This window comes from Biomphalaria glabrata, chromosome 17 (assembly GCF_947242115.1).
Source record: "Biomphalaria glabrata chromosome 17, xgBioGlab47.1, whole genome shotgun sequence".
Classification (NCBI taxonomy): Eukaryota; Metazoa; Mollusca; class Gastropoda; family Planorbidae; genus Biomphalaria; species Biomphalaria glabrata.
In genome coordinates, this window is record NC_074727.1 from 23,467,705 (window position 1) to 23,479,706 (window position 12,002).

The 12,002-nt window shown below is 34.6% G+C and overlaps 1 protein-coding gene across 3 annotated transcripts in view; it reads right to left on the bottom strand.

Moving 5' to 3' along the window:
• The window catches only part of LOC106079376 (uncharacterized), a 65,537-nt gene that overhangs the window by 6,072 nt on the left and 47,463 nt on the right, over nt 1-12,002 (bottom strand). For all 3 annotated transcript variants that reach the window (XM_056015534.1, XM_056015532.1, XM_056015533.1), the window contains exons 18-24: nt 10,228-10,246; nt 9,222-9,304; nt 7,793-7,930; nt 6,260-6,463; nt 5,217-5,311; nt 2,926-3,082; nt 873-997 (exon numbers count right to left, since the gene is read on the bottom strand). In XM_056015534.1, the coding sequence (XP_055871509.1) occupies nt 873-997; nt 2,926-3,082; nt 5,217-5,311; nt 6,260-6,463; nt 7,793-7,930; nt 9,222-9,304; nt 10,228-10,246 (821 nt within the window). The remainder of the gene's footprint in view (nt 1-872; nt 998-2,925; nt 3,083-5,216; nt 5,312-6,259; nt 6,464-7,792; nt 7,931-9,221; nt 9,305-10,227; nt 10,247-12,002) is intronic.

Here is a 12,002-nt window from a genome sequence, read left to right on the forward strand (position 1 = left end):
GGCCATATCCCTCCACGGGCTGTAGCACCACTGGGATGGATGGATGGTATGAACTTATAGTCCAACAGTCAGGCTGGGCAGGGCACGTATCCCGTATGGGTAACGAGCATATTGTTTGGCGTAACAGAGGTGTCCCATGGAAACGTTTCTTTAGAAAACTAATGCAATGATTTAAGTCTATTAAGAAAAAATGCGCCATTTTACTTTGTCACAAAGTGCCTGTTTTACCCTATAACGTAGAGATTTGCGTCACTTGATGTTTCGTACTAAAGACATAATGAATGTATACTAATTCCATAATTAAATGTTTGAACGCAACCATCTAAGAAGTTACACTGCAAAGACTTTCTTCTAAGCCAGTAATAGTAGACCTACAATAGTTTTACACAAAAAATGGATTGTAAAACTATAAGACGGATGTGAGCTGTGGTTTGTCTAGACTATAGAAGGACTTAAGAGACTTTATATTTAATCGCCATGTATAATTACATTTAGAACTAACAGAACACTAAATGTAACTCTTCAGATTAGTAGTATTTATATGATCGTTCATTTTCGTAATTACAAAAATATTCCCAAAATGACTTAGGAAATTATTTAACCGAGCTAGGATCGGTCATCCAGGTACTTAAATAAAAGTGTGCTTAACAGATAAGTTAACTTAAGACTATTTTGTGTTAATTTTTTATTATTTTTTGTTTGTTTTGCAGCTGATGAAGGCCTCGTGGCCCAAACGTCCTTTGTTTTACCTGGTCCGGCAGGGTCACATATATGCATGTTTTTCTATACAGTCCTTTACCTCTGCAGCAGTAAATCTTTGTTTTTTGAGTCTTTGTATTTTCAAAGAATACGTATTTTACACATGAAATTACCTGATAATATCTTCGATAGATGGTCTACGCTGTATATCTCTATTAGTGCACATTTCGATTATTTTATAAAGCTTTGGTTCCATACCAGCCGGTTTCTCGAACGTAGTCAAGTTTATATTGCTTTCCTAAAGAAAAGAATTGATATCAATATTATTTATTACACACATACATTTCAAATTCGTGTTCTCTGAATCTCGTTCTTTCTCTCAACTCTCTATTCTGATTCAATGTCTCTATCATTCATTTAGTTTTGGCTCTCTCAGTTGTAAAGTTTTTTTTTGATTATTCGTTTTGTTTAAAAATATGAAAACCAATTTTTACGTACGTTGTGCGGAATGCGAATGACTAATGGTGCGAATGACAAATGGTGCGAATGACAAATGGTGCGAATGACAAATGGTGCGAATGACAAATGGTGCGAATGACAAATGGTGCGAATGACAAATGGTGCGAATGACAAATGGTGCGAATGACAAATGGTGCGAATGACAAATGGTGCGTATGACAAAAGGTGCGAATGACAAATGGTGCGAATGACAAATGTTGCGTATAACAAATGGTGCGAATGACAAATGGTGCGAATGACAAATGGTGTGAATGACAAATGGTGTGAATGACAAATGATGTGAATGACAAATGGTGTGAATGACAAATGGTGCGAATGACAAATGGTGTGAATGACAAATGGTGTAAATGACAAATGATGCGAATGACAACAAATGGTGCGAATGACAAATGGTGCGAATGACAAATGGTGCGAATGACAAATGGTGCGAATGACAACAAATGGTGCGAATGACAAATGGTGTAAATGACAAATGGTGTGAATGACAAATGGTGTGAATGACAAATGGTGTGAATGACAAATGTTGTAAATGACAAATTGTGTAAATGACAAATGGTGTAAATGACAAATGGGGCGAATGACAAATGGTGTAAATGACAAATGGTGTAAATGACAAATGGTGTGAATGATTAATGGTGTAAATGTGGGTATTGAATGTAAGGGAGGCTTGTGTCTTAACACCAATATAAACTTAAATGTTTTTTAAAAACTGGAAGTAATTTCTCTGATCTGATGAATGGGATTTATTGTGTCATTTGTGTATTTTATCTGTCTACATGTTAGGGGCTTGTCTTGAGAATGTGCTCTCAACATGTTGGGGATATGTGTTAACTATAACTCATTCAGAGAATCAAAACCATACTATTCAGACAAGGCTTTGAGTCAAAGTGTTTTAATATGTTTATGACATAGTTATAAATGTGTTGCATTCATTAATTTATCATTCAATTTATCATTCAATTTATCATTCAATTTATCATTCAATTTATCATTCAATTTATCATTCAATCATCAGTAAATATATATTGAAAGATTTTTTTTTCTTTTACAAAATCTTCTTCTATTTTTTATTACACTTCTTCTTCTTCTAGCTATCTTTATGTTAATGAATTTTGGGTTCTATTGCAGTCTGTGCCAACGCAAAGATAGTGCTGTTCTTCGTTATCGCTTAACACTGCAGTACTTGTTGTCGGTCAAAAAGGCTCAACACGGTACTAGGGTCTGGGTTAATGTTGGATATTTCAAGATGTGATGAGCTTTACTTTCTTTCAATACAGTGTTCGGCTGAGGGGCGTAAAACAGTTATGTTTGCTGAGCGCCTAAATGCAACAAGAGAATTCAGGCAATTCCTCCTCTCCACCCATTGAGATAAGACCGTAAGGTATAAACATGAAATGTGTGCTCTAGAAACGTTATTCAAGATACGATGAGTGGGACTTAATGTATCTAGATGAGAATTTAGCCTTGTTGCTACTGTGGGGACTCAGCCACACCTTTAAAAGAAAACAACAGCCCAACACATTAATTATTCTCATTCGGACATGACATTTAGCAATTTTGTTTTCCCGGAATATGAAAATTGGAACCAGAGCCACATATTTCTCAGGAATAAAACTCCGCTCGGACATTGTCTTTGATTTATCTGTAAAAAAATAAAAATAAAAAATGCTGCTACTATTCCTAAACAGAAGACAAGATTTGTTTTACCAGCTGATCAAAATTAACCAAGTCAACTTCAGTTGTCACAGGTTTCATTTGTCCTGAATTGATTCTAGCCATAAAAAGATCCCTTATCACTAGTCCAAAGCAGTAGACATCACTAGCTGTGGAGTAGCTATTGCTTTGACTCACTTCTGGTGCACTCCTGTATAATATATAACATATCAAATAAGATAATAATAATAACAATAATAATTCAAGAATAATCCGAATAATCATTTAAACAACTTAGATTAAAAAGAGAATTTGTTTTACCCACATCTGATCCGCCCATGGACAAGTAACATTCAAGCCATTGACTTTCTTTTGATTGTAAAAGGAATACAAATGTCAAGAATCCTTTAGCTTTTGTTTCTCACTTGAAAACAAACTGAACAACCTAGAATCAATAATGAGAGGTTTGTTTACTTGTGAAACCTATCCCGCATGGGAGCCGACCGCATGCCACCCGGCGCAACTGTCAAGTGGTAAGTAATGCTTCTATACTGCCCGAAACCGGTCTCAAGCAGACAATAGTAATTAGTATGGTAGTCTTGCCAGCGTATACCCATTGAGGATTGAAGGCATCCTTGATGCAAGCGTTCGAGAAGCCTTCGATGCCTTCAATAGAGCACCCAGGTCTCAGAGCCTTACAACAGTCTAGCTATTATAAATCATAGTAATAAGAATGTATTCTGAAAAGCTTGTAAATTTCTGTATAACATAAAATATTAAATCACTCTATCCGTTTGTCTGATAAAATGTTTCACGCTTTTTCTTCCACACCCCATCTATTGAAATCTTGAAAGTGTAAACTTTGCATAATTATTCATTGACGTATACACCACTTTTGGTTATTAATTATCTTGTTTCGTTTTGATAGCAACAGGGAGATCAATCCTTCAGTACTTACTATTTACAGATATAGCTAAATATGTCGTTTTTCCCCTCAAAAAATTATACACATTATTTCTCAAACATGGATTAAGTAAGAACATTAAACATTTATTTATTTTACCAAACAAAACACGAATCAATAAAAAAAAATTAAACAATTTGTCAATGACTGATAATTAATTATTTTGTTTGAGATTGAAATAGGGAAATAACTTCAACATTCTTGATAGATATAGTTGTAAGTGCGGAGTTCTTCCCCATAGATAAGCTTTGTTGTATTAGCGTTCATAATATAACGGCTTAAGCTATTCAGGCTCTCTGCAAACTGCCCCACCGACACAATCAATTCAAACAACTTGATATCTTTGACTAGTACGTAAAGTGACTTAACTCTGACACCTTCACTCTAATATAGGGCCCCTATAGACCGTCTAGAACTCGACGGAAGGTCACTCGTTTTCTTTAGTTGACCCTATCTAATTTGACTGAACTGAGTAGTTTCTTGAAACGTCGCCAGTCATCGCGGTTAACCGCGTCCACTCGTCACAGTTCACCGCTCGTCTTGCGCTGGTCTGGGGCGAATTATATCAGCTGACTACACACACACTTCTAACCCCATCCGCGTCACCGCCAGAGCTATAACACTGCCCCATCCTTAGATCAGTTCGTCCCGGACAGAATCTACCTCATGACACTGTTCCGTGAAATTCCATTGGTGTATGTGGGGGTCAATCGATGGAAGTGACCGTGGACTTGCAACTTGAGATTAAAGCTTTCTTCGTCTTCTCCCGTTCGCGTCTCTTTGATTGCGATGACGTCTTGGTAGTTCTCTTGTCATTCGAATCGCTGGGCCGCCACTTAGCAAAGTGAGCTAGTAGCTATCACGATTGTAGTCATCAGGGTCATTAGTCAGGCAAGTTGCTTCATCGGGCTCTCTTGAAGGGGACGTTACGAATCGGCTGAATGTCACTGGAGGTGAGGTTGTCAAAGACGACATTCTCTTCAGCATTGTCTGGAGGGCATGCTTGTGTGGCCGCTTGGTAGCACTCAACGTACACAAGACCATCATCTTCGGCTGACAACAGACACACCACTACTCCGCAGGTCACCAGCAGGTCATAGCAATATATAAGGAACAATTTGGTTGTAAACATGCTTTCAAATCGAAAATATGTCGTTTCTATTAGAAAAGTAAATTAGCTCAAAAATTAATTATATAGGCGCTTTTATTAGAAAGTTTCTTTAAATCCGGGAAATGTCCTCCACCGATTTTTTTTCTATTTTGAAAGGGGAAAACACAGAATTTTACCGATTCCGGAAGCAAAAGTTATTTCAAAAAATGTATATATATATGTTAAGAGCTAAGATACATTAATAAATTGATAATTATTTTCTTGATTTACCTGGCTTCTGCAATTTGGTCACGCATTTCTTGTTTAAATATTTGATTACGTGAATCTTGGCTATTTTGTAAATATGCCAAAGATACAGGATAGATCTAGCATAAAATAAACACAAAAGGTAGACTAATGAATAAAAACTCTCTTAGCGAAAATGAACAAAAAAAAAAAAAAACAACAACAAAAAAGAAACAACATCAACATCTACTATTTTCTTCAGCCGAGGCTCTTGAAGCTCTAGGTCAGTGATAGTAAACTTTTTAAAGGAAAACATTATTATAATCCCTTTTAAAACTATTATTAGATGCCTGGTCGAGAGGCTAAGTACGCTTGAACTTGGCTTGTCTTGGCTACCTATGAAGGGGGCTCAAGGTTCGACACACGACTCGAGCAGAGTTGTGTTTAATAAGAGCGCCTAAAGGCAGCACGGAAAACCTTCTACCAGATACCCCCCTACTGGTCCACAAATGAGATTTCACTATAGCGCTCTGAGCATGCTTTAAGCATTTAAGTAGCGCTATATAAAAGTTATAATTTAACTTTTTAAATTTTTAATTAGGAACAACTATGTACATGTTGTTTTAAATAATAATTATTTTGCGGATAAAAAAATCTGTTGTAAGCAAAAGGATTCGCTCACAAATGACAGGTGGGGTGGTCTTCGCATCTAAAACTTTTCAAGGTATTATTTACGTCGGATTTCTGTTGATTGTACCGTCTTTATGATCAAAGCATGACAGACTGACATTAATTTTTTAATGTGTATAAAACAAATAGAGGCTTTTCCTTTTTTTTTTGGGGGGGGGGGGGGGGTTCTAAAAATATATATTATTTAGGAAGACCCGCATAGCGACGAGACTGATTCACAAGCATGACGACAACAGCAACATAAATATTAGTTTTGAGTTTTTCTACATATGAACCTGAAAGATGGTCACAAGAAATAACAGACACACAAACACAAGTTGTCTTTCCTTTTCTCTACTGGTAAGAAAACATTGTCAATAAATGAGACACAAGAGACACATTAAACTACAGTATTTCACCTTATAATCTGATCCTGTCAATTTCAATACAAACAGTTGCGAAGCTCTTAAGTTGCCAATAACAAAATTCAATTTATGGAAATTATCCAGCAGCTGAGAAATCTTCAACAGAAGTATTTTGAAATCATCTGCAGATCGGGCCAATGTTTTGTTCAGGACCATTTCTAGAACATTTCCTTCAAGTTGTTGAAAAGTTTTGACTTTCTAAGAGTATTTAAACAAAACAATGCATATACGTTTGTATAAAAAATACTATCACAATGCACATTTGAACAAGTGTTGATTGTGACAAATATGATATTAACAAAATTTGAAGCATTATCTTGTTGATAATAGAATTATCTACACTATAAAACTCTTGGCCCGGATGACATACTCACTGATGATCACAAATTCTCCTATTAGCCATGGACGATAAAACACGAGCATTTAATCTGTTATTACTTAAATTAGGCCTTGGATGACTAAGACATTTTCAAGATCAAAACCGAAGATAATTGATTGTCGATTTCTACCTAATAAGTCTTTGAAAGACGACATTTTTATCTCTAAAGTAGAAAACTAGAGTTAGTACGGCTTTTAAGCACTTATTAGCCCTTTTTTTTTTAATTCGTATTTTAAAATGCACATAAGCTATAGGTATAGAGGATTGCCAGGGTGAATGTGAGGGGTTATGCTTAGATGAGTGTGATTATCAAATGTGTTTTTACATCTCTATAAAAGCACGCGTGTGTGTGTTGAGAAACTTTAAATTAAAATGTAAAGACTGTAGTTAATGATAAATGTAAAACAATTCTAAAACGACTAGACCTAAATCGAAAATTTAAAGTGCTAAAAATTGTCACAGTGAATATAAGGGCCTGTAAAAAGTGTATGGGTGTTTGTGGGGTGCATAATACGGTTTATGAAGATGAGTTATTCTAAACTAAATGTATAAACTACGAATAACAAACAAAAGAGTATCCTAAAAAACAACAACAAAAAAAAAACAAACAAACAAAAAAAAAAAAAAACATAAATAGATAGATAGATACAAAAATACGCTACTTGATATTATTAAAACTAACAGTTGATTTTTATGCAGCAGCGACTCAATTTTCGACCAAAATTCTTTCAGTATTTTGGTTGAGAACCAAATGTTCGAACCAAATCGGCACGCACACTAGACAGATGTTAGCCAGTTCTTCTCGGGTGTTCGAGTTTCGAAAAGCTGTTCGGGTTCAGATACATTCTGGACTTATTATTTTGGTCGTCGACGATGGTGTTATTTACTTAAAACTAATTAATGAAATATTTAATTAGGGATGGCCCTGCTAGGTGGAATCGAAGAGGTTCTAGCATACAGCCTTAGACCAGCGCACATTTGAGGTTTGGGCACCAGCTGGAAAGATGTTGTAGAAATATCTTTAATGGCACGGTGGATCATAAGTCAAAGCCTAAGTGGGAGCAGTGAGTAAATGTGACGGTCATTGAAAGCTTTTATATAGTGTATATATATATATATATATATATATATATATACATTTTACTTACAATTATATATTGACCATCAGTTTTCTTCTTGATATATATACCAGGAAGAATTCCATCTAGGGCTCCGTCCATGATTTGCTGTAGCAGATGCGGAGAAAATTGTCTTTTAACTTTTTCTTGAAAGGAATGTTTGTTTTCCTTGAAAATATAAAAGTATTTTAGAATGTTATAGGTTTTTAGGGCTCACAGTCGAAGAAAGAGGTCGAAATAGTCTCTATTTTAACTTAAAAAAAAGTAAATTGAAAAAATACTTTAAAAAAAGACAATACCTCCTTTATGAACTAATAGATCGATTTTTTTAAAACTAACGATGCATTAAAAAAAGAAACATTGGTACAAAAATCCCGAATACGATAGTCCTTTTAAGATCAGGATAGTTCTTTCCAAACCGATTTAGGATCTAGTTCTAGTTTAACCAGCCAAATGTACATTTCTTTCTTCGTTTTACTTTGAAAAAGTTTTCTCAGCGATAAACATCAACTGTTAAATTTCAAGGGAAATCGTTAGAGACGTTTTTTTTTAGATCCGTGTCCAGATTCCACCCAGGCTCCTCCATGACGTTTTGACTTCAATAGAGGTATTATAATAATAGTTACTACTTAGGGAAATCCTTTTAAATTATCCAAGTGGTCATCTATTATGCGCAGACGTATTTTGAGCGCCAGTTTTGGTACGAGAAGTTATGACGGTATAAAAAACATAAAAACAAGGTTTACAAAGACAGATTGTGTGGAAACACAAACTCAAAATCGGCTCCCGAAGTGGTCCACCCAGACAGGTAAAAAGGCAGGTTTCAATATTTCCAGAAAGAATAACAAATATTAGAATGAAATTCAATGTTAGGGTTGATAGTTTTCGTAATCGGTGTCTTGTCTCTCCTTTTTGGAGGTACATTGTTAAAATCCTGACTAAAGATTGTTTTTTTTTTCAGTCAGGGTTATGCTACCTCCTCTAGAATCAGCGTATGATGTTTTGTTATATACTAAGATATCAAATCAAACAAGTTACAATCTATACGGGAAAATGTTGACATTTTATACAAAATATATTATAAAGTATATTTTTAAAGTAACCCATTTACAACAGAACATGATGGGCATAATTTAATAAAACAAACAAAATATAAAAGACCCTTATAAAAAAAAAAACAATAAAAAGCTTATCAAAGGTGAAAAACTGTGTATTCATAGTCATAAATATGAATACCGTAAGACTGATTGCTCTTAATCAATATAAAACTAATCTAATTAATTACCTCTCATTAATGAACAAATTGCTTATTTTTTTTATTGGTTCATATGTTGCTACAAACAATGAAATAATTGTGCAAATTTTAACTTGATCTTAAATGGGTGTGGGTGAAATAACGGGAAAAAAATTGTACCAGAAAGAGTGGATAACTTGATAAAAGCTTTTTTAAAAAAAATACCTTTTCACCAACTTTCCAATATTGTTTGAGGCCAGAGGATAACATTCTGAATTTCTGATGTTTTGAATTAACTGTGTCGTAATCTGTGAAGCAAATTTCAAATTTAAATAGCCGACATTAATGTGTAGCACAATGAATCAAAGTGGAGATCTGATGATGACAATGCCCATATCACAGTAATCTGCTGTTTATTTACACAATGATTTTTAAAATATCCAGGATACGTTCTTTAAGCAAAAATATACTGCAAGTTAACTAATGAAGGCAAATAATTGTGTACCTATAAGCCTATTCATTCTAGACTGGAGTAACAGCTAAATTTCATATCAGATCATTCTTTATATTACGTAACTATTGTCAAGCTGTAAAGGAATACGCTCTATGAATCTTGGAAATCGCTCTTCTGTCTCAGAAAATTAACTGATCTTTAGTTTTCAAAGTATAGATATAAAACAATCCCATTTCACGGAGTTTAAACTATACATATAGATATACCCCCTTCATACTTAGCGATCTATTGGAGCAGATAATTTAAAGCTCGTAATTCTTTAGCCAACGGTTAACGAGAATGTCATATGCCCAGAACACCGACCAACCGCAGTAACTTCCCAAATGTAAGTCAGGTACCCATTAGAGAGTTTAATGAACTCAAAGGCGTCCAAAAATCTGGTCTCAAAACCGAGAAGTCTCGATTCAAAAGTACAACGCTTTACCAGACGGCAAATATGGTCACTAGTCATTTGTCATTATAAACTGTGCTTATTAACTTTGGTATTGTTACATATATCAATAAACTAGTTGTGTTTACGTGAATCAGCATATTACTTTCAAAAGTCTTTACTGCAAGTAGATTTACTATCTACAAGAATTAACCACACATAGTGTCAGAAAAAGAAGAGGCATTGTCAGCTTTCAGACTTTGGTATTTAAACGTGTTAAAAAATAACGAAAACAGTGTGGCATTGCTCAATAACGGATGCTTTAAAAAATTAAACAAAAATTTTACCTTGAACCTGAGGAAAACCCTAAAAAGAAACAAGAAAATAAAAAAAAAAAATACTTTTTTAAAAACAAAGCTTATATTAGGCGTAGTTTGTATCAATGAGTCATGGAATTAAATTTATAATAGATCTAGACTCCAGGGGTGGGCAAATTACGGGCCGCGGGCCACATGCGGCCCGCCGGAGTGTTTTATGCGGCCCGCCGACTCCTACTGAAATCAGGTGTGCCCACAGCATATACATATAAAAATGCAAATGTATTAAAAATAATATCTATATAAATTATTGAAACTGTCTCATTATAAAAAGCTTCAAGTAAACAAAGAATATGCTTATTGGCTATACATCAATACACTCAGTAGAAGACACAATCTCTGGTCAGTATTTATTCGATGATATGAAGAACTGAGTTGAATGTTGGGTAGGCTTGGAACAAAATGGCAAGTGTAACAACTGATGGAGCTTGATCTTTGACTGAGTGAACTAGTTTTTTTTTTGTTTTTTTTTAAATATCCCAACCATAAACTCTAAACATGAAAGTTTGCACAAATCTTCATAAAATTTCATTGTTAAATTAACATGTTAAATAATTACTAATCACATTAAATAAATCCTTGGGATGTTAACAACAGGAAGTTTCGATTCATGAACAAGTAATCCAATCTATCCGCTATTTTAGCATGGGCAAGGCAAATGAGAAGAATATAAAATCTCAAGGAAGAAATTGTTATGTTACTTGAAGGACATTGACTGTAACTTTGTTACCAATATTTCTAATGAAGAGTGGAAGACATATTTCATGTGTTTCATAATTGCTATTGCAATGAGCCTCCTGCATATGAAATGTAAATGCATGTTAAATCTTTTCAAACAAGGCTTTCCCATTTCTACAAGCAAGCAAAAGAAAACAGGTTTTGTCATTGAAAGGTGAAACTATTTCTAGTGAAATAATAAGTACAAGAATTATTTAGATTCCTTAATTGTGCAATTTATAAAATCGAATTATAAGACGTCAAGAACAAGTTTTCAATACCATCAGCTCACCATTTAGTGCAAAAGCTGATTCTACTCCTGAGGCCATAACTCCAATCAAAGAGAAGTTCCAGTCAGTACTTCCACGTGAGTCTTATGGGGGCCAGAAGCTGTAATTCCACACTTTAAAAAAACTTTGCTGCTGTTCACACTATTTGGGTACACATACATCTGTTCTTCTTCGTTCTCATTTTACATGTTGGGGGGTTCAGATCAGCAATCCGATATTTTAGATTAACCACGCAGTGGTTTCCAGATCAGGCAGTTCTCAGAATAGTTTTGATTCTATATGAGGGTTTAGGGGCCAAAGTCTTGTTCAGGTCTCTTGATTTAGTATGCACCATTGAAGGACATGGTCAGCAATCTCTGGCGATGCTCGCAAGGGCAAATTTCGCTCGTCCCGACATTTAACTTCCGGAACATATATTGTCTCATTCAGTGAACAAGCATTTTTTTTTGGCTAAACAAGTATAATTATTACTGGTCATTTTTGACTGGCTCTAATTAGACAGCAATCACAAGGGTAACAACTAATAAGCTAGTTTCACAGTTCTGGAACATTATGCACGAGTGTAAAAAGTAAAATACTGCACATTAAGTACAACTGTATATTTATGAGGACTATATAATATAAAAGACGACAGCAATTTAAAACAAAAATCGTAAAATGGGTTTCAAAATTTCTAACTCTTGTTGTATTTCCTTAACGTGGAGTGTGGAAAAAAAAGAAACGTGAATATAATACAGT